We start from the raw sequence: 23811 nt of genomic DNA, 5'->3' as shown, positions 1-23811 counted from the left end.
GGAGGGAGTTTCAGAGTCTTGGACCCGAGCACCCATGATGACGAGGTGTGGGGTGGGGACGGTTAGCCAACCAGCAGAAGATGAGCGGAGGGAGCGAGAGGGGTATACTCCTGAAAGAGGTCAGCCAAAGAGGTGGGGGCCAGATTAAGGGCTTTGAATGTGAGCAGGAGGTTTTTCTAGTCGATCCAGGATTCAACAGGGAGCCAGTGCAGTTGGATGAGGATGGGGGTAATGTGGTCAGAGGATTTGGTGCGGGTGATGATCGGGGCTGCAGAGTTCTGTATGATTTGAAGTTTATTGATGAGTTTGGTGAGAATGCCTGAGAGGATGGCATTACAGTAGTCGATACGGGATGTGACGAATGCGTGAACCAGGACTTCAGTTTTGATTGAGACAGGGATGGGCGGTGTCTGGATATGTTGGGTTTGTGGAAGAAACAGTATGGGTGATGTTATCTATTGGCGCATTTCCATTGCAGGGCCTCGCTCGGCTTAGTACGGTATAGTTAGGCCTTGTTAGGCCTTGTTAGGCTCACTTCATGCTGCGTTTCCATTACAGTTTAGTAGCTGGGGCAGTAACTATAGTAACGCAGTGTAGGCGGAGCCGTGACGTCATCTTCAATGCGAACCACAGAAAAATGACATCAGCCGTTAGCTGTTAGCACTCAAGCTCACAGCTCCTCATATCTGTTCAGAAACTAGACAAAAGTTTGTCTGTCTGTGTCATGGTGAATACAGTCGCTGGTTTATTTATGTCTGTATAGGCCGTTGTTGTGAGTGTGGACGGTCGGAGCATATACTGCGTTAGCTTAGCCAAGCTCCATTTAGAAAACACACATTTTAAAAGTGTTTTTGCCTGCCGCCTTGTCTGCAGACTTGTCAAAGCATTAATTCATGGTTTTTACTAACCGGTATCATTATGTTGTTACTTCGGCATCATTTTGAAACGTGTATTACAATTAAATCACGGTCAAATATGTTCATTTTGTTGTAGTTGTAGCCCCCTTGCCAGCGATTCTCTCTCTCTAGTTTAGCATACTCAGCCCGACTCAGCCTGGTTGTTGGCCCGCTAAGAACCTCGATTTTATGGGGCCAGAAAAACTGTGAAATAGTACCCGCTAGCCGGTACTACGCCGAGTGGACACGCAACCAAAAACGTGCCGTAGTGGACATGCGCCATAAGTGAGGTTCAAATGACAGGGAGCTGTCCAGGATGACACCAAGGCCCCGTCCACACGGAGACGAAAACGAACCTTAGTCGTTTTCAAAAAAGTATTCCGTCCACACGCAAACGGCTCAAGAAACGTGTCCGTCCACACAAAAACGCTGGAGACGCTGTAGTACATATGCCGGGCCTGTAAGTGGCGCTGTACTTCCGCCACAAAATACACCAAAAGCAGCGAATAAGACCGATGACGATTATTATTATATTATATTATTATTGTTGCTGATGGTTGTGGTAGAGGAGCTGTAGATTTTACACTAAAATCTGTATCATGGTCAGTAGCGTCTGGAGCACGAACGCAACCCTGTGATCCGCCATTGTTGTTGTTGTTGGCAATCGTCATCGTTTTCAGGAAATGATCGTATAGGGTGTACACACGGAGCTACAAGCGTTTCGTCCTCAGACCTACCCACTTTGGGAGCCTTTATCAAAGTGTATCGGATTCGGGCTCCGAATCGTCGTTTCCGTTTCGGCCTCATGTGGACGAACCGTCGATGCGATAGAGAACGTTAGCGGATTCAACTGATATCGTTTCCGTGTGGACGGGGCCCAAGGCTTTTAACTTGGCTCTTAACTCTGAACAATGACAGCTGCCCTGATGGCAGTCACCCGGCTCTGGTTGCAAGATCTTATCAAGTGATTACCAAATCCTTCTTGGTCATTATCTGCCCCACAACAACCTGGCTGTTTGTTTTGACTGAAACTGGGCCATGGGATAGTCTGTCATTTGTGTCTGTGTGTGTGTCTGTCTGTGTCTGTTACAGAATAACAAGAAAAGTGCTGAGGCACTGCTGATGTTGTACTCTTTTAAAAAGGGAAATAGTGAGTGAGAGAAGTGAAGACATAAAATCACGCAGCTCCCGCCTTCACTCGTCTGAATCGAGCCATCTTTATAATGAAGCTTGTACATTTACAATGAATACACTCAAATTTCAGGACCAATAATTATGACTAAATTCTCCTTTATCTTTAACAGTGATAACACAACATCTGTATGGGCATGTGAATGTAACAGTGCCTAGCTTAGCTGCTAACAACATGACAAAAGGTCAGATTCTACAGCGGCACCACAAGGTATACAGCAGCTAGCTTCAATGCCCACAAAGTTAGCCAGAATTAGCAAGAACGTCCAAACAATTCAACAAAGTGCAAAATACACACTTTCCTCTCACAACGAACCACGGTGATGTAATACGGATTATATATAACATGGGTTGATAGTTTTATAGTGCTTTGTATACTGTAATTAACTTAAAAAGGGAAATAGTGAGTGAGAGAAGAAGTGAAGACATAAAATCACGCAGCTCCCGCCTTCACTCGTCTGAATCGAGCGAGGAAGAGCGCAGTAGTGATGTGTCGGTCGCGAACGAGCCGATCCTTTTGAACGGCTCTTTGGTACGAACGAGGGGAACCGAGTCGTACTTGGTGAGAGCCGTTCTTTTTATCGTTCAATCGTTGGTCCGCACTCACTGCCTGCCAAAATTCACTCGCCTTTTAAAAAGCTTGAATTTGTTCCCCAAACGTATTCTGTGAAGACCCGCCCCTACTCTGATTGGTAGGTTTCAGCACGAGGAGTGAGATGGGGTGGGTCTTAAGGGAATACGCGCGAGAGAGAATAACAAGTGGTACAGGACAGGTAGACGACGTGTTTTTCGGATGGAAGATGAGCCAAACGCGAAAACGCAGCAGCATTTGGATGCACTTCAACCAAAACCCAGGCAGTGATAAAGCGCACCATTTGTAAAGGCAAAATATCCTTTAAAGCAGGATCAACAAATAATCTCCATCGCCACTTAAAAACACAGTATCTAATATTAAGAGTTGCGTGAATTTCATTCAAGGCAAGGCAACTTTATTTACTTAACACATACAGAGGGTAAATTCACTGTAGTAGTACATTCACTGACATGAATGACATGGATATGACGCCACCTTGTGTCATGTTTACAATGCAGATTATTGACATTAGGTCTGGCAATACAGTCAATCATTATCCTGGTGATTATTTCGCAGATAAACCTAGTAATCCTGCCCCCTTTAAAAAAACGGCTCTTTTGAACGGCTCTTTTGAACGGCTCATTGAAAGGAACGGAGCCATAAGATCCGGCTCCCTTCAAAGAGCCATAATTCCCATCACTTGAGCGCAGTGATCCAACCCACCGGGACCCCAAGGCATTACCAACAGATCAACGCACAATCAACCCATACAGCAGGATACATCTATCTCTCAGAATGTACTATTCTTGTCTGTCACACTGACATATTACTTCAAGTCAAACTCTCAAGTGCTCCTTTTAATTTTTAATTTTACACTTTGCTATATAGTTACTTTTACCTTTATAGATACAAAAAAGTTAGATTGATAATTTATTCATCCGAAATTTGGAAATTATTTGAAAAGTTTGGGATTTATTTATAACTATTATTTATACTATACCCAGAGCTTATTTTATGATTGCCTTGATTCGAATCTATGAATATGCACATTTTATTTGAGTTTATGTTTAAATCAAAAAGTGAAGCTGCATGACTCATAGGCGGCGCGTGAGTCTCAGGTTTGGGAAGGCTAAATAACTTTTTTTAACCTGACGCTGCCCGCCTCCGGCGTCTATAGAAAAGAGATCAACTCAATGAGAGCACCGCCTGCTGACCAATCAGAGCTCAGTGTGCGGAGTTTAAATCTATCAAGTCATATTACAGGATAAAGGAAATACAGTTTAAACTGCCGTATGCAGAGAAGACGCCGACGTGTCGCACTTATCATTCATATCATATCACATCATCAATCAGATCATCGATCATATAATATCATATGTTTCCTTATCTGAGTCAGCTTCTTGAGCCGTATCTGGCCGTGCATCACTTACATTGTCACATACTGTATGCAGAAGTATTATTTTAAGCAACACATTAAGTTGACGAAACACTCGAGTCAAATGTAATTAAAGTCAGATCCACTCGTGTTTTAGACGGGGCAGTGATATCATAAAACTGTTGTACACTTTCAAACACTCGGTATCGTTTATTTATTTTTTAACCAGTTGTTCTATATTCACATTGCAGGTGCAACTATGTGGCTTGTATCCTGGATTATATGTTTAAATCATGGATGTTTAAAGTTCATATTTGTCTAATATTAGTTTACTTTTCATTAATGAAGTATGACGATGCGCTGTCAGTACACTTGTCCCTGTTTGTGATTGGTCAAATGTAGCTAACCCCGCCCCTTTCACGTGAACGCGCTCTTAGCTGGAGAGAGAAACCCTGGCTTGATTTACCGAGTTGATAACCAGTCGTACGTAGTGATGGGAATTATGGCTCTTTGAAGGGAGCCGGATCTTATGGCTCCGTTCCTTTCAAAGAGCCGTTCAAAAGAGCCGTTCAAAAGAGCCGTTGTTTTAAAGGGGGCGGGGTTACTAGGTTTATCTGCGAAATAATCACCAGGATAATGATTGACTGTATTGCCAGACCTAATGTAAATAATCTGCATTGTAAACATGACACAAGGTGGCGCCATATCCATGTCATTCATGTCAGTGAATGTACTACTTTGAATTTACCCTCTGTATGTGTTAAGTAAATAAAGTTGCCTTGCCTTGAATGAAATTCACGCAACTCTTAATATTAGATAGGCTACTGTGTTTTTAAGTGGCGATGGAGATTATTTGTTGACCCTGCTTTAAAGGATATTTTGCCTTTACAAATGGTGCGCTTTATCACTGCCTGGGTTTTGGTTGAAGTGCATCCAAATGCTGCTGCGCTTTCAAGTTTGGCTCATTTTCCATCCGAAAAACACATCGTCTACCTGTCCTGTACCACTTGTTATGACTTCTCTCTCTCGCGTATTCCGTTAAGACCCACCCCATCTCACTCCTCATGCTGAAACCTACCAAACAGAGTAGGGGCGGGTCTTCACAGAATACGTTTGGGGAACAAAATCAAGCTTTTTAAAAGGCGAGTGGATTTTGGCAGGCAGTGAGTGCGGACCAACGATTGAACGATAAAAAGAACGGCTCTCACCAAGTAGGACTCGGTTCCCCTCGTTCGTACCAAAGAGCCGTTCAAAAGAATCGGCTCGTTCGCGACCGACACATCACTAAGTCGTAGGACCGCTTAGCGAGATCTCGTTTGTTAGGGTTAGTTAAAGGGCCCATGTCATGCTTTTCCGGTTATTACCCGTCCCCTTGTGTGTTATGAAGGTTTTTATGCATGTAAACGGTGTGCAGAGTCAAAACCCTCAAAGTACACCCTGTAGCGAGTAAAACTCTAACACAGAAAATACCTCCCCAAAACGCCTCGTTGGAGATACGTCACTGCCCATTTGAGTCTTCCATTTAGTTCCGGGTACGGCATGATGTCATGCGGTACCCGGAACGAAATGGACCAATCCCGAAGAGCTATGGCCACACCCAGCGGCGCTGGCCGCACCCTCTGCCAGCCTAACATTTACTGTTGGAAGCTCTGGTTCAGTTCACAATCGATCCAGTCATGCCAATGCCAAGGACCTGTTTGCTGAAATGTGAGGAGAAATCTGAGCTGTTTGTCCTACCGACGGAAGAACCACGACGAAGTCAGTGGTTGAAATTTCTGTTTAACACTGTTCCTTCAGAGGTTCGAAGAACGTTACTGTGTGCGCGGCATTTCACAGACGAAAGCTTCCAAAACATTGCCCAGTTTGAGGCCAGATATGCACAGCATTTGAAACTGAAGGACGATGCTATTCCTAGTTTGTTTGGACCGTTTGGAGCAGGGGAAGATTCGGGTACACAACCTGTAAGTTTGCATTGTTATTTGTGTATTTATCAAACAAGGTATCTACCACGACTGTTTAAATGTGTAAACGTGTGTCGGACTGCTAGCGTTTCCATATATCAACTCTAATATCAGCAGATGGCCTTACATACATGTATCTCATAGCAGGAGAATGTCTGCATTCACACACGAAATACTCATAGACAGTATACTCCGGGTGATTTACCGTACGGTCAGTCGCGAAACGTAATTACATTATAGCTGACGTTCCTAGCGTGTATGCTACCGAGCTAACCAACGGAGCTAGACATGGGTTTGCTCGGGAAAACACTTGACACAGTGCTTACTGGGCTAACGACGTTGCTAGCGTTTAAATATATCAACTACAATGTCAGCAGATGGCCTTACATGTTTGTCATGGCAGGAGAATGTCTGCATTCACACACGGAATACTCATACAGTATACTCCGGGTGATTTACTGTACGGTCAGTACATTACAGTTGGCTAGCTAACGAGGCTAGCTATACATGCTAGCGGAAAACATCGTATTCATGCCAGTTACAATGAATGACCGAACGTAGCAGACTACCCGTATAAGATTGCAATTATAAACACGTTATTGCTAGCCTAATATGAACCACTAGCTTTTGTTCATAGTAGTTTTATTACACTACATTATAGTTGCCGTAACTCCGAGCTACCGTTCATATCGTGTTTGCTACCAAGGTAAACAAGAAAGCTAGGTTAGCATATTAGCTGGCAAGCTTACTGTGTTGATTAGATAGATGGATTAGATAGATCCACACTCCTACCACAACTACTACTAACGAATCTAAAACAACTAAGTTTCTCTAATATTTTGTGATTTGCATTTGATTTCGTCCAGCCAGATCAGGACACTCCTGGCGTATCTGGCGGACAACACACACACGGGATGACCCACTCTGATGCCTCGTCCTAAAAAGCCCCGGCAGCCGCTTACAAAGCTGCGATAGGCAAGATGCCGAAAACGCCTATAAGGGGAGGAATGGATGATATACAGTGTCTATATGTATATTTACTAGGGCTGTCAGTCGATTAAAATATTTAATCGCGATTAATCGCATGATTGTCCATAGTTAATCGCGATTAATCGCAAATTAATCGCACATTTTTTATCTGTTCTAAATGTACCTTAGAGGGATATTTTTCAAGTTTTTAATATTCTTATCAACATATGAGTGGACAAATATGCTTTATATGTTTGTTTATTATCATTTGAACAATGACAAATATTCTCATGAATATTAAACACAACAACCTCTGAACATTACAAATATTCGCCTCAATTCAACCTGGAACCTCTCTCATACAATAATACAATACAAAGTGTGTGTGTGTGTGTGTGTGTGTGTGTGTGTGTGTGTGTGTGTGTGTGTGTGTGTGTGTGTGTGTGGAGACACTGTGATGGATCGTTGGAGCTATGTGCAGCTCAAGGCTATATGCTCGATCGGGAGCTGCCTGGACGCTGCAATCATGTTGCGCACACTATCCGTGCTGAGTGTGCTGACTTTTCGTACAATGTCCCACTGTCTGGCTACCTGCATAAAGTCAAGTGCTCGGCGCAGTTGTCGGCGAAATGTCGCTCCTCTGTTTTCATTGAAACAGCTCCTTATATCCGTTAGCGCAGCTAGCTAGCACCAGATGCTAACAACAACACGTAAGATGTGCCTCGCTCGCGAGTCGGGCCACACATACACACATCCTCCCGGTCCTCCCGATGGCCAGTCCGGGCCTGCCGGTGAGCGTGGAAGTGTGGTCTGCCACAAGCGGGCGGCAGGAGCGGGGCTGTCAACATCAGCTTGTAGATGGTATTTTAAACTCGATGCGCTCTGAAACTACGGGGCGGCCGAGGACAAAAAATACACATGCGTTAATCGCGTTAAAATAATTAGTGGCGTTAATTTTTTTTTGCGTTAACGCGTTATTAACGCGTTAACTTGACAGCCCTAATATTTACGCATTTTCATTTTGTACATTTCTAAAAATAAAGTTTGATGGAAATACTTAGTAGGCCTATCCTTTCTTCCCTGAATTATTTGCTCCTATAACATATCATTCATATATAGCAAACCATGATTTGATTTCTCATCAAACAGTAGTAGTTTATTACAGGTAAAAATAACTTACTCTTCTATAACAACAGTTGTAGGTACAGTTCGGTTAGTTAGCGTATAAAATATACGGCTGTACCGATGCCATTATAAGACTGATGTTCCGAGAGCGAGCCGAAAAAAGCACTGTTAGACATGGGCGGAGCCTCTCTGGTGGTTGACTAATCAGAACAGAGTGGCCGAGCTGACCAATCGGAGCACACCCAGGCTCACAGGGAGGGGGGGGCAAGAGCTCCAACGAGTCGTTTAGTGGAGTGAGTGAATACACATACTTTACAGAGATGCTGTATGCGAAACCAATGTGAGTTTGGAAAATTGCACAGTATAAATCTATTTTAGTATACCTCAACAATGTAATTATGATCAGTGGAAATGGCCATGACATGGGCCCTTTAAGATAACTAAACATATCCAGGGTATGTTGAACTGGCTTCGTTGATAGCCTGTTGTACACTATCAACGAATAGGGCACAGGTGGCTGCATAGCAGCGCTAATGTCAAAGACACAAACGTTATGCATTATATATTTATTTTACCAGGATGCAGTGACACAAATATTTGGGAAGGCTTAGCCTCCCCTAGCCTACAGTACCCGCCGCCCCTGTGCATGACACAAGATGGCTCCTACTTGTGTGTTTACCTTTAAGAGTTTCGGCGGCAGGATCATGGGCAGAATATGTAGGCTAGTTGTAGAAATACTAGTAGACTGACCACTGGCTCACTCTGGTGGACCGTTGGCGAATTGCAAGTGCTGCACAGAGAACATATTCGTTACAATTATCTAAGTCATTGTTCAAAAAAATAAAAAATAAAAAACAATAACAGTTTGCTGTATTAATAAAGTGTTATCAACACGAAGTTTATCGTTAACTGTCTCTTTAAATCGACCGAGACGGAGGTCAGTATTTGGCAGGAAGTTAGCTAGCAGCTAACAGGAAGCCGAATTATGAGGACTCATTGAGGCGCAGGAATTGGCAAAGAGCAACGAGTCCAGCATTGGTCGTTACAGTCGTTACAACTCCCCCTGAAACAGGTAACACAAACAAAGTCTCTCCTTAACGCCTTTAAATGTTTATATTCCGCTGTTTGGTTGTGTGTCCGTGGTTTCGTGTGTGTGTTGTGTTTCCATCGTGGCGGGTCAGTGCTCTGCATCAGTACAGACAAGGCTCATGTGCTTAACGTTACTACCAGAAGAGTTGAGTGGATTAATATCCATAACTCTTTATAAAAGTGCTGTTTAAAGTCACTGTCAGTCTGTGCAGGGACTTTGACCTGCACCCTGTCTGCAGCTCTAATACGCTTACAGAAGCTTTGCAACACATGCAGGATCTATCCATTTGGGTTCTTGTGACACACACACACTCACACTCAGACACACTCAGTCATGGAAGTAGTCACAAGTTGTTACGAGAATTGTCTTAAAGAAATTGCTGCATCAAGACCAGACATTACAATAAGCAGGAATACATGTTAAACATCAGCCTGATATGAAAACAACCTACAAATGAATCACAGGCCTTTTACTATTTTAAGGGCTATAGGAATTCAAGACGTACATCTAAAAATAAGTACACACAATCAAACACTGCAGTTATGTGTGTGCCGTCCTGTCTATCAGCCAGCAGTTTCCTATTTATCAGTTTGAGTCACAGAGGGAGACATGAGTTTGAAAATGATATTGATTACTCAAGAGGACCCTGTATTTCAATGCAGTGGCCTGCTCAATAGTAGACCCGCTCAAAAAGGTCCTAAGGGAAGAGGGTCAGCCATGGACCCTTCAGACTGGAGCCAAGTGGGTCTGCAAATAATTATCGATCAATTTATTTTTTGCACCGTAGATAATCATTATTGTTGTAAATATTGCAATAGTAAAAAATGCAATTACTACTCGCAAAATTATAATTACTGCACAACATAAAGTAGGTTAGCTCTCTAAAAAAGAAAAATAATCATCAATGAAACTCTTAGATCTCTGGCTCCCCCCCAACAATGTTCATACAAATGTGTTAAAAAAGAAAATAATGTGAACAGGACAATGAGCAAAACTCATATTTGAGTGGATTGTAAAGCAACTAATGGGCAAATCTTTGACTGATTAACGCTGCAGCATCATCGTCTTCATCTTCCTCACCGCAGGAGGAACAGCAGCCAGCCACCTGTGTTTGAAGACAGAAGCCGCTATGGTGAGTAATTGAGAGAAAAACCATAGAAAGGCAGGAAAATACCAAATGTTAAACTTGTAACAATGTTTCTGGAGACAGTTGACCATCTAACCACATACAATATTAGATATGGACAAAAGTCTGGCCTCAAACTCATTCCCTTTCTCTCCTAACCCCCCCTCTCTGTGGCAGTCTTCAGCGGTGGATTTCAAGACTAAAGAGGAGAAGGATGCCGAGTTGGACAGACGGATCGAAGCCCTGAGGAAGAAGAATGAAGCTCTGGTCAAGAGGTATCAGGTATGGAGGACTGTTTCACACAAACGCTCACACGTATCTTTGCATCTACCTACAGTTAGTGATACATCTGCACTACACTCACATATATAAATATATATATAGGGGATTATCACTGACTTTTTTTTTAAAAACCAGAAGCTTTTCTTCACAATAACTGCAAAAGATTGGCTTTTACTTTACATATCTGTGGGGGCTGTGAGGGCTCTGAAGCAATTGGAGTCAGGACTTAGGCGCCGTTTACACGAGGAGGAAACTGCTTGTATCTGCATAGTTTCGCGTGCGTATAGCCCTATTATTTACACGAGGCCGATAGAAACTGACCCCACAAACGATAACGGGTCCCAAGGTGGATAGATTTGCAAACGAAACGCTCTGGGGGGTCAACCAAGTCCGTGTAATCACCTCTATACGAATATTTCCTGAAAAAATAGCGAAAAAAAAAAAAAAATAGCACCTCTCCTGCTCACTGCTGTAGCAACTATCAAAAATAGCTGTGTTAATTAAACGCACAAGGGGTTCTTGAATGAAATAATATTATAAAAGGCAAACCAGAATTGTTAACGCCCAATATACTCCTTAAACAAAATAAACAGAGTCAGATTTCATGCATTGATCCATTATATTGACAAAGGTGCATCTCACCCGGTGTTTGTAGAGAATATCTCTCTTTCTGAGCCGTCCTCTCGATGCAATATCCACAGAGACGTGCTTCTTGGTTTCTTTCAGTTAACTTCCCCGTTGCATTTATCCATATGCTGAGGAAATGACTATATCCCGCTGAATACCAGCAATCGCCACACACACTGACTTCCTCCTGTCAGTAGCTACTGCTAGTGCTACTGCTACTGACCATGCTACAGATATTAGTGCAAAAATATACAGCTCCTCTACCACAACCATCAGCAACAACAGATTCGGTTTCTTTCAGTTTCAGTTTCAGTTTCAGGGCTTAAACAGAAGGGTAGCCATGGCAACATTGCTGCGGGGCTGCTCCAGGCTGCTCTTCTTTGCGGCTTTTGGTGTATTTTGGCGGAAGTTACAGCGCCACTTACAGTCCCAGCATATGTACTACAGCGTTTCCAGCGGCCTCGTTTAAACAGACACGTTCAATGAAACAAATGCATGTGAACGGAAGACTTTTTTGAATACGCATACTGTGCATAAACGCAAACGGTCCCGTGTGAGCGGGGCCTCAGAGAGACACGAGGAGAGCTGGAGCTTTGATGGCAAACACTGACGGTTTATTTGGAGCTTCGGCCGGAGAATTCACAAGACATGTCACGGGCCACGATCTGACCACACGGTTGAGATGCCACAATCAATTCTGAAGAACTCTACCCCAGACCCGTGTATTTAGCTAGTTCTGAGAGAATAATCAACATTGTGCATAACAAGATAGAATCATAACACCTCTATCAGCTGACGCCAACAGGCAGGAACAGGGAGACAAAGCACTGAGAGCACAGCAGCCAAGGTTACAGGTGCGTGTGCTCAGTCAGGACAGTATAAACTGATAAACTGGGTCAAAGTTATGGGCCTTGGGAAATATTGCCCCAACAATCTATTACCATTCAATCGGTTTACGGTTTGAATTCAATTATATGGTCAATCCACCAATTTACTAAATAGGGTGGTGAGCGCATTCAATGTTTTTCACCATATCTGCACTGATTCAAATCCATCAAAATGACCCTAGAGTGATGTGTAATTCATAGGTACAAAAATAAAATAATATTTTAGTTATGGGTAGGGATGCTCCGATCGCCGATTTTGGGGCCGATCTCCGGAATCAGTATCGGCCGATACCGATTCCGATCGAGTGGGCGGGGCCTAAATGGAAGATTTAAACATCACTTTAAATCTTCCATTTAAAGTGATGTTTAAAACTCAGTTAATGGGGCTCATTCACTGGAGCTTCCACAAACAACAACCACCTTAATTATTACATTCAAATTATGTACATTATTCAAGTTTACATTCACTTTGGATAATAACACGGGAGAAATGAGCGGAAGCGCTCTCTTGTCCTCTCTCCCTCTCTCTCTCCCCCTCTCTCCCTCTCCTGACAGCCCGTCAGTATCTCCTGCAGCTCACTGATCCAGTAATGAGTGACCCGACAGTGAAGAATACATATATTTATAACTAGTTTAGCTTGTTCCAGAGGTAGATAAAATAGCTAAGTGTGTTAGGTCTAACTCTTGTGTGTTTTGCTCCGCTCACCGGTCCGTCACAGCGGGTGGAGCTGCAGGATTTCTGCTTCACACACGTTGCATACCGCTATTTTACTGTCTTAAAATAATGCCAGACCGGTGAAGCCATTTTGGAGAGCTTGTTTTGCAGCGCACAGAGAAAAGTGTCATGTATTTTACGTCATGCGATCGGCTCTCGCGATCGGCATGTTTAGAGAGCACCGATCGATCGGTAGAGAGTGAGTATCGGCAGATCTCGATCGGTAGAGAGTGAGTATCGGCAGATCTCGATCGGTAGAGAGTGAGTATCGGCAGATCTCGATCGGTAGAGAGTGAGTATCGGCAGATCTCGATCGGTAGAGAGTGAGTATCGGCAGATCTCGATCGGTAGAGAGTGAGTATCGGCAGATCTCGATCGGTAGAGAGTGAGTATCGGCAGATCTCGATCGGTGACCGATCGATCGGAGCATCCCTAGTTATGGGGTTCGAACATACATGCCCAAAATGTGCTCAGGATTAGCCTTGATAATATATTTTGGACAAATCTGTAGTCTCATATCACTCATGTTGTCACCTGATGTCAATAGGAAATTGAAGAAGACAAGAAGAAAGCAGAGCAGGAGGGCATCGCCGTGACAACCCAGCGTAAACCCCGCCAACACGAGCCGGAGGCGGACAGGAGGAAGACGGACAAAGAGAACTTCACCGTCACAGTCGACCTCTCTAAGCAGACAGGGGTAAGACATGATGTGCACCTGATTTAAATCATGCCACCTCTGCAGAGGGACAATTAATCATGATCACATTCATCCCATAAAACTATATAATATGACAAACCATATATTTAACCATCATGCCCTGCACCAGCCTTCTGCCTGCTTCTTGTGTTACATATCTCGGGTGGTAGAAACATTTGGAATACATAGGTTTTTACAAACATACATAAAAGTGCCAGATCATAGTCACGTAAGACATTTGATATGTGTTGCTTTCCAGCTTTAAGCACATTCATGTTAAAAAGGCTGAGTTGTTAAATACAAGCATCATCATCATCAGAACTATGAAGAAACTACTTAATATGAGAAAAGATGAAACGGTGACACCTGCAGGAACATCTGGTTAAAATAACAGCAAAAAGTGATATTCCAATGTAAAAATACAACAACGTATTGTACAAGAAAGTTGTAGAAACAATAGAAATAAGAGCGAAATATGTCTATAGTGATAATCGTATTTTTTGTTACACAAACTATTCTAGATATATGATGAACAAAATGAGGTTATATCTGTATGATGCCTGGTGAAATGTTGCTTTTGTAATTGTTGGAAATATTAGATTCAAATATGAAATAGTGGATTATTTTCTTTAAATAGAAAAAATCCAATGGATATCACAAAAGGTTGAGCTGCAGTGATGGAATAAGAGCGTAAGTGTGGGAGAGAAAATGTATTTGGAAAGCAGCTTTAATCTTCATTATGTGTTTAGTTTCATAAATTATACATCTGTTTGCTTTAAAAATGTCAAACATCCTGTAAAATCAGTTTAGCCATCTAGCAATCCTGCTCAAGTACTATTACCACAAATGTTATACTGTGTAAAGAAGCATCTATTCAAATGATACCACATTGATTATACTTAATGATTCCATGTAAGAGTTTTTGAGAAAAGGGTTTTCATCAGTTTAGTGTGTGCCATCCAAATTGCTCTGCCTATTCTTGATTCGATTTCAAAACAATTCTGGCAATGTTCCTAAAACAGAGCTGATGATTGCTCCTGTTATAGCCTCAGAATGTTGTAATGGTAGATTGAGCAGCAGAGGAGTCATCAAGTTAAAGTACACTCCTGGAAAACAGGCTCTGTAACCGGTTTATCTTCATGTCCAGTCTGCCGTTCAATAGGGATGGGCATTTCAATCTGATCATCATTGGGAAATATTCTAGATTCATTCTTTGAAGATCTTTGCTGTTAATATAGTGCAACAGTATAAAGAGAGAGGAAGAGAGTTCCGGCACCTAACAGCTGTCTGGGCCCAGCAAAGTCTCCTTTAAAGTGGAAACAAGGGAAGCAGCTGGACAGATGTTGGTTTAAATACATCTTCCACATTCTGAGAAGGTGTAGAAAAAGAAAATCTAAAACAGTATGCATGCAATTATTGCTATAGTTATGACAGAATAATAAACTTGTAGGGACATGTTGTCTGACATGTGTGGAGACTTTCAGATCTGAAGTGCTTTGCAGCCTGTGGGGACCACTCTTTTGGCCCCTAGGGCCCCCAGCGCACACAACATTGACATATCTTCACCTTTTAAGTTGATACTAGTATTATTCAGTTTGTTGGCTCAAAATCTTGTTCTTCTATTAGCCAGACTGTTCTGTTTCATGTAATATGAGAGAAATGTACATTACGTAATCCGTTATTGATCAGGATATTTACGCTGGCGTTGCATCGCTGAGGTTCTTGATAATCACAGGGATGCAAACTTGTCACCTTTCGGCGAAATTCGCCGTTTTGAATCCAAAATAGGTCGTTTGTGTGATTCATGTAGATCTGCAATAAAAATATTTTTGGGGTATGGGGGGGGTCTGGGACCCGGAGTAATCGGCGGCCGCGAGCTGTTATGTGCCATCATGACACGCATGGTGTATATATTATAATGCAGCGCGATCTGTGTGCTCGAGTCTTCTGCTCATGGATGTATAATAAGGCTCTGCTGCTCCACGATGATGGTCTAGCTTCATTAGCTACATTATCTACGTGTGCGTTCGTTAATATTAACTGTGCGGTCCGGAGTCACTGTGGCACAGACTGCACCGCTGGTGAACAGCTGTTAGAACGGGCCGTTCAGGTGTTCAGAGCAGAGCACCCTGTCGGAGCGGCAGAGCGTGATGTGCACTGAAAAGTTTTTCTGTCGCAATATTATCGTTGTCGAGCTAGCTAACTAGCATACATTGTCACTATCTGCTAACGTTAGCTTTAGCCTTCGTTTTCTAATAGTTTTTTTCATAGGCTATAAACGGAGGTATATATATATATATATATATATATATATATATATATATATATATATATATATATATATATATATATATATATATATATATATATATATATATATATATATATATATATCTTGTACTTGAGTAAAAGTAGAAGCACTCAGGTTTGAGTAAAAGTAGAAGTACCAGAGTGTAGGAACAATCCTGCAATCAAAATGTTCCTCAAATAAAAGTACAAAAGTATTATCATCAAAATATAGTTAAAGTAGCGACAGTAAAAGTAGAAGTACTCGGATCTTGTACTTGAGTAAAAGTAGAAGTACTCGGGTCTTGTACTTGAGTAAAAGTAGAAGTACCAGAGTGTAGGAATACTCTGTTACAGTAAAAGTCCTGCATTCAAAATGTTCCTCAAGTAAAAGTAGAAAAGTATTCTCATCAAAATATAGTTAAAGTCGCGACAGTAAAAGTATTCATTGTGCAGATTGGTCCATTTCAGAATAATATATATGATATGTTTTATAATGATTGATCATGAAAGTGTTCTCAAAGCTGGTAAAGGTGCAGCTAGTTTGAATGACTTTGTATACTGCAGGGTAGCTTGTGAATTTACTCCAGGTGGAACTAAAGTCTGATTTAACACTTGATTAGATTTCACATCATTCATCCACATCTGTAAAGTAACTAAAGGTATTAAATACATGTAGTGGAGTAATAGTACACCATTTTCCTCTGAACTGCAGAGGAGAAGAAGAACAAAGTAGCAAAACATTGAAATACTTAAATAAAGTACAAGTATCTCAAAATTGTACCCAAGTATAGTACTTGAGTTTATGAACTTAGTTACTTTACACCACTGGCTATAAAGATAGAAAGACTAAGCCTTGCACAGAAGCATGAAAATACATTTTCAAAATGCTCAACAGTGCTGCCAAAATTATAAACGGACTGCTACACAATTAAAATAAATGCTTTTATATATTTCTATTAGATGTGACTCTTTGGCGTTTCTGTTATTATTAACTGCTTTAGTTGTTCTGACTGCTAAAATCCTCTGTTATTCCTCATTTTAAAGCCGATATTCCGTGGGGTCGGGGGGCTCGGATCCTTGTCACCTTTTTCATACCTGATGAGGTTGCATCCCTGAATCAGGCCTAATAGTTTACTTGCCAGCTCATAGAGTCTATTGTGAACCCGGAAATGTTGAGTACGGATTATGATAGAAATGTATAGTACGGATTCCCCGCACATAGAAACTGCCGGACTTGCATATGTTGGGCAATATGCACAATTGGCATACATTGCCTTAATTAGCATATGCAGATAACTGCGAAAAAAATAGCTTGGCCAATTTAGGCAATTTCTGATTTTTTTTGGGAGGTTATTGAGGATGTTGGCCATAGAAAGTAGCCATATTTGTACTCGCAGTGGGTTGATTTTGATTAATGTTGGGGGACTCGTACTATACATTTCTATCATAAAACTTCGGGGTACTCAACATTTCTGGGTTAACACACCTGGCTAGTATCAGAATCAGAATACCTTTATTAGTCCCACAGAGGGGACATTTACATTGTTACAGCAGAAAAGAGCCAAAGATAGCTTAATGTTACCTAAGAAGCATGCATAAAAAAGTATTAACGATAACAAAATTATAATTAAAAAAAGTTACACAATTTACAAAATACACACCCTGTAACAGTTCTGAGGATTTAGCAGCCAGGTATATATTGCACAGTTATTAACGGCATATATATACAGGGGTAGACATTAAGGGTCAGTAGATTTTCATTATCACTGGCCCCACCATTGTAACCACTGGCCCAAGAGCATTCGTCCAAAAAATCGACCCTAATAATGAAGAAAATGGACACATTTGTTGCAATAGTAATTTATGCACAAACTACATTACATCTACTAGGGGCCGTGCTGGTTATATAGTCTGACCGCTGCAGGAAGGAAGGACCTGCGGTATCTCTCCGTGAGACAGCGGCGGGCGGGGCAGCAGCAGCAGCAGCAACAGCCTGTCACTGGAGGAGCTGCACAGTGAGGACAGGGTGTCCTGGAGGGGGGACACACATTGTCCAGCAGGGAGGACAGCTTGGCTGCCATTCTCCTGTCTCCCACCACATCCACAGTGTCCAGAGGACTCCTGTCTCCCACCACATCCACAGTGAGGACTCCTCTCTCCCACCACTTCCACAGTGAGGACTCCTCTCTCCCACCACCTCCACAGTGAGGACTCCTGTCTCCCACCACATCCACAGTGTCCAGAGGACTCCTGTCTCCCACCACATCCACAGTGTCCAGAGGACTCCTGTCTCCCACCACATCCACAGTGTCCAGAAGACTCCTGTCTCCCACCACATCCACAGTGTCCAGAGGACTCCTGTCTCCCACCACATCCACAGTGTCCAGAAGACTCCTGTCTCCCACCACATCCACAGTGTCCAGAAGACTCCTGTCTCCCACCACATCCACAGTGTCCAGAGGACTCCTGTCTCCCACCACATCCACAGTGTCCAGAAGACTCCTGTCTCCCACCACCTCCACAGTGTCCAGAGGACTCCTGTCTCCCACCCCCTCCACAGTGTCCAGAGGACTCCTGTCTCCCACCACCTCCACAGTGTCCAGAGGACTCCTGTCTCCCACCTCCTCCACAGTGTCCAGAGGACTCCTGTCTCCCACCTCCTCCACAGTGTCCAGAGGACTCCTGTCTCCCACCTCCTCCACAGTGTCCAGAGGACTCCTGTCTCCCACCACCTCCACAGTGTCCAGAGGACTCCTGTCTCCCACCACCTCCACAGTGTCCAGAGGACTCCCGTCTCCCACCTCCTCCACAGTGTCCAGAGGACTCCTGTCTCCCACCTCCTCCACAGTGTCCAGAGGACTCCTGTCTCCCACCACCTCCACAGTGAGGACTCCTGTCTCCCACCTCCTCCACAGTGTCCAGAAGACTCCTGTCTCCCACCTCCTCCACAGTGTCCAGAGGACTCCTGTCTCCCACCACCTCCACAGTGAGGACTCCTGTCTCCCACCTCCTCCACAGTGTCCAGAGGACTCCTGTCTCCCACCACCTCCACAGTGAGGACTCCTGTCTCCCACCACCTCCACAGTGAGGACTCCTGTCTCCCACCACTTCCACAGTGAGGACTCCTGTCTCCCACCTCCTCCACAGTGTCCAGAGGACTCCTGTCTCCCACCACCTCCACAGTGAGGACTCCTGTCTCCCACCACCTCCACAGTGTCCAGAGGACTCCTGTCTCCCACCACCTCCACAGTGTCCAGAAGACTCCTGTCTCCCACCACCTCCACAGTGAGGACTCCTGTCTCCCACCACCTCCACAGTGTCCAGAGGACTCCTGTCTCCCACCACCTCCACAGTGTCCAGAAGACTCCTGTCTCCCACCACCTCCACAGTGAGGACTCCTGTCTCCCACCACCTCCACAGTGTCCAGAGGACTCCTGTCTCCCACCACCTCCACAGTGTCCAGAAGACTCCTGTCTCCCACCACCTCCACAGTGTCCAGAGGACTCCTGTCTCCCACCACCTCCACAGTGTCCAGAGGACTCCTGTCTCCCACCACCTCCACAGTGTCCAGAAGACTCCTGTCTCCCACCACCTCCACAGTGAGGACTCCTGTCTCCCACTACCTCCACAGTGAGGACTCCTGTCTCCCACTACCTCCACAGTGAGGACTCCTGTCTCCCACCACCTCCACAGTGAGGACTCCTGTCTCCCACCAGAGGACTCCCCAGGACAGAGCTGGCCTTCTTTACCAGTCTGTTCAGTCTCTTCCTGTCAGCAGCCGAGATGCTGCTGCCCCAGCAGACCACACCATAGAAAATGGCTGATGCCACCACAGAGTCATAAAATGTCTGAAGGAGTGCCCCCGCACCCCAAAAGACCTCAGTCTCCTCAGCAGAAAGAGTTTGCTCGGCCCCTTCTTTTACAGAGCAGCAGAGTTGTCTGACCAGTCCAGTTTATTGTTCAGATGAACACCGAGGTATTTGTAGGATTTCACAATCTCAATTTCCGCTCCCTGGATGTTCACTGGTGTTGGCGCCGTCTGAAGTCCACCACTGTGGTGTAACGGTGCTGTCAGCCCCTGCTGAGCTTCAGATTACATAAATATCCTGCTGATGACTGCAGACCCCCAATGTTCAACATGGAAAGGTCACAAGGAAACAGGGTGGCATCTGCTCCAGATGTGTACCTGTCTGAAGGGGTTTTTAAAAGTAAAATGGTCAAGTTTGGTTCATTAGTCTGTTAAAGCTGTACAGCACACTCCTGATACCTGAGCTGAAAGAGCTCTTTGAAACACTGATAACAGTCATCCGCCTCCCAGCCTCGCTCTCTGGGCTCATCATGCTGTAGTTTTGCATAATCCATAGCCCTTACTACTCTTTTGTACTTTTTACTGCACCAGTTCTAAAGATTGAGCAGATTGAATCTGTTTAAATTAAAAGTAGAGCGGTTAAATTCAGGACAGGAAATATATTTTTTCCAAACCCACTGGCTTTCTAAAAAGATAATGAGTAATCACTGGCACAGCTGTTTTATATTTATTTATATCTCTTTGGTTTATGAGACCAAAACCAAGCTTCAATGCAGAGTAGTGGAACCAATCAGTTTAAAGTGAACATTTATTGCTGTGGTTCCCTGTTATTTTTTATTAAAAGGTTCATATTTATTTTTCATAGGTAGGATTTTAATGTAATTTTACAAAGGTACTATCATCATCTGCCCATGCAAGGATTTTTATTATGACCCATGTAGGAGCCAAAATGCTTATTAAGCCATTGTCAATTATTTCGATTATGAGCATTATTTGTTTACACCACACACAGTTGTATTTGGGCACTTCATGCAATTGTCACATGGCTGTGGAGTCAGGTATTTAGTCCACCTTAATCGCTACAACCCCTAAAAGTCCTGTCAGTCATGAACAGAGTCCTTGCTCTACAAGTAAAGATTAAAATATGTGACTGAGTAAACTTAGACTAATTCTCTGTGTGTGTTCCCTGCAGGACAAGAGAGTCGTAAACGATTGGAAACCTGTAACTCCTCGAGCTCGGAAGACCTCAGAGGAGAGTGATGCCCAGCGATGGCCCAGCGACGCCCAGCGATGGCCCAGCGAGGGCCACCACCGGGGGCCCAGCGAGGGCCACCACCGGGGGCCCAGCGAGGGCCACCACCGGGGGCCCAGCGAGGGCCACCACCGGGGGCCCAGCGAGGGCCACCACCGGGGGCCCAGCGAGGGCCACCGCCGTGGGCCCGGCGAGGGCCAACGAGGGCAGAGCGACGGGCACAGAGAGCCAGATGACAGCCCCCAAGGAGGTCCCAGTGAAGGCCAGCGGGGGCCAAACAGCGAGCACAGCCCCCAGAGGAAGACGGGGTCAGGACGAATGAGTCGGGGAGGTCAGAGAGGGGGGCGCCAGGAGAGGAGAGAATGGGAGCCCAGGACACCCAGAGAGGGAGAACCTGGGGAGACGGGAGGACCGGGACGCAGAGGAGGGAGGAGAGGAAGAGGAGGAGGAGGAGAAGGAAGGGGGAGGGGGGGAGGAGAAAGAGGAGGAAGAGGAGGAAGAGGAGGAGGAGGAGGAGAAGGAGAAAGAGAAGAGGAGAAGGAGGAGAAGGAGGAGAAGGAGGAGAAGGAGGAGAAGGAGGAGAAGGAGGAGAAGGAACACCAGGTGGAACACCAGGTGGGACACCAGGTGGCCCAGACAGGAAATCCAAGGTGAGGATGAGCTTTATTGATCAAAGTGAATGTGCAGAAAATGGGGATAGAGAGGGGACTAGACTTGAAACCTGGCCACTCAGGAAGAGATACATCAATATGATCTCAATATTGGTCAAAATAATTGTTATTATCAGTTTCGCCATAATCGTGCAGCCCTACTACACGTGTTATACATTTGTTATAAGTTTACATGGAAGAGAAAGTGTTTTTGACCAAGGCTTCTTTCAGACCAACATTATTCCTGCATGATTAAAGCCAGGCTTGTTCGGCAAAAAGGTTTGAGCCTCATTCTGAAGGCCATGTTCACGTCCTACATTGTGATCTGTCACTGATGATGCTGCCCTGTGTTTTGGACAGGAGTGGGAGGAGAAGAGGAGACAGAACATTGAGAAGATGAACGAAGAAATGGAGAAAATAGCAGAATATGAGAGAGGACAGCGGGTAAGAGAGTCTCTGTTTATTAAGATTATTATTATTACTATTCATATAAAGTGTTTCAACTCATGAGATGGCATTTCATCAGTAGTGCTTTTAGATTTCCTTTTAAAACAATTTAAAGTCTCCCATCTCTCTTCTCACACTGTTATAATTGTCAGCTTTATTGTTGAACTTGTAACACTTAACTTTCTGAAGGAGCATGGAAGAAACGCAGAGGTTGCGCTAGACTTTTTCGCTGTCCGTCATTTTGACAGACAGGATCGTAAAATTTCCGTCAAAATCCAGTATTACCCGTCGGCCTTTACACAACTCTGACAAGGGGGGGGGGGGGGAGAGAGAACGCTCGTGAACTGTTAGCGCCGTGTTATGCATGGCATGCCCACTGCACCTCGCGGGAGCGCGCACAGTGTAAAGCCAAAACTCACAGACATTTCAATGATTTGTACGGCAAAGTTAGGTTTGGAAACGGTATCATTTCCTTTTTGGCGGCCATGCATAACACCGGAGCCTCGCTGCGGGGAAACGTTAGCGCTGTTCCGAGTTTGTTCTAATCTGTCAAAATGACTAACTGCTTTCAGATTTTTCCGTCATTGTTAAAACAAATCTGTCATAGACGGAAAATATTCGGATAACGCGACCTCTGGTTAAATGTGACACATTTTGAAGTGTATATTTCCTCTCCTTAGGCAGATGGAGACAAGCCGATCCGTAACTTCCTGGATGACCCGAGACGTTCAGGCCCAGTGCCAGACATAGACCGCAAGGATGGCAGCCGGAGACATGTGCGGAACTGGGGGGGGGCTGGACTTTGATAACGTCAAGACAGGAGGCGAGATGGAGAAAGAGTGGACTGTGAGTTGTGTCGTTTTTTTTAAAAGGTCGTAGGCCAGCAGGCCTTTTGACAGCATAACAATTTTTCACTTCCCACTGTAGCACTCATTAACCCTCCTGTCTGTAGAGTCGGAGGCCCGGTCCCAAAGACTCTACGGACATGACCGTGTCTATGACCGGCCGGGAGAGAGCCGAGTACGTCCGCTGGAAGAAGGAGCGCGAGGAGATTGACGAAGAGAGACTCGCACGGCATCGTAACGCCACAGGCCAGTGGAAACGGGAGTGGGACGCACAGAAGACAGAGAACATGTGAGGAAGGGGATATTAGACCCTCATTAATCCTATATCTGAATATTTATTTTATCTAGGAGTATAAGTAATACGTGTGTTAGTAATATATAAGAGAAGATATACTTCATTGATCCCAAATTGGGAAATGTTTTTGTTACAGCAGTAGTAAATAAACAAATACAAAATATAAACATTTCAAAATGGAAAATTAAACGGAACTAAAAAGTAAATTGATTTAAAAAGATTAAAATCTGTAGACTATGTGATAAATACTCACTAAGAAGGGCCAAAATACAGCCAACACAATTCAAAAGTGTGATATTATTTATATATTAAGTGCCTGCTATAATTGTGTCTCTGACCCTGCGGCTTTTTTCACAGGTTTAAGGAAGAACCATATGCAACCTCAGAGGGCAGCACAACCGAGCAGGGCAGCAGGAGAGGCAAGTACACACACGCACACGCACACGCACATACTTGTGTGCTGTTTCCAAGGTTACACAACAAAACAGCTGTCAGGAGTATGACACCACACCCATCCCATGTCTCTGATCGTCTGACATCTTGTCACTCCAACATGTCACCACACACACTGTAAACACACCACAGGACACAGCACCACCTTCCTCCTCCAGCTAATTAAGGCGGCTATGTAAATAAGGCTTGATTAAGCTCCTTATGTAAACGCCTGCTGTATTTCCCCGGAGTCCAAATCCACCCCTCGTGCTGATCTT

General features: G+C 44.2%; 1 protein-coding gene across 1 annotated transcript in view; it reads left to right on the top strand.

Moving 5' to 3' along the window:
* Positions 1–9069: 9069 nt before the first annotated feature.
* ccdc9 (coiled-coil domain containing 9) overlaps positions 9070–23811 on the top strand; it is a 47648-nt gene continuing 32906 nt past the window's right edge. The window contains 12 exon segments of the mRNA XM_034115862.1: positions 9070–9163; positions 10267–10313; positions 10485–10589; positions 13366–13515; positions 20805–20868; positions 21127–21360; positions 21498–21514; positions 21875–21958; positions 22642–22749; positions 22751–22807; positions 22914–23095; positions 23459–23520. Coding sequence (XP_033971753.1) covers positions 10311–10313; positions 10485–10589; positions 13366–13515; positions 20805–20868; positions 21127–21360; positions 21498–21514; positions 21875–21958; positions 22642–22749; positions 22751–22807; positions 22914–23095; positions 23459–23520 — 1066 coding nt within the window. The 5' untranslated portion in view covers positions 9070–9163; positions 10267–10310.

The sequence above is a fragment of the Trematomus bernacchii genome, unplaced genomic scaffold (genome assembly GCF_902827165.1).
Source record: "Trematomus bernacchii unplaced genomic scaffold, fTreBer1.1, whole genome shotgun sequence".
Taxonomy (NCBI): domain Eukaryota; kingdom Metazoa; phylum Chordata; class Actinopteri; order Perciformes; family Nototheniidae; genus Trematomus; species Trematomus bernacchii.
The sequence above is the reverse complement of the archived record's forward strand: the minus strand, read 5'-3'. Positions and strand labels throughout refer to the sequence as shown.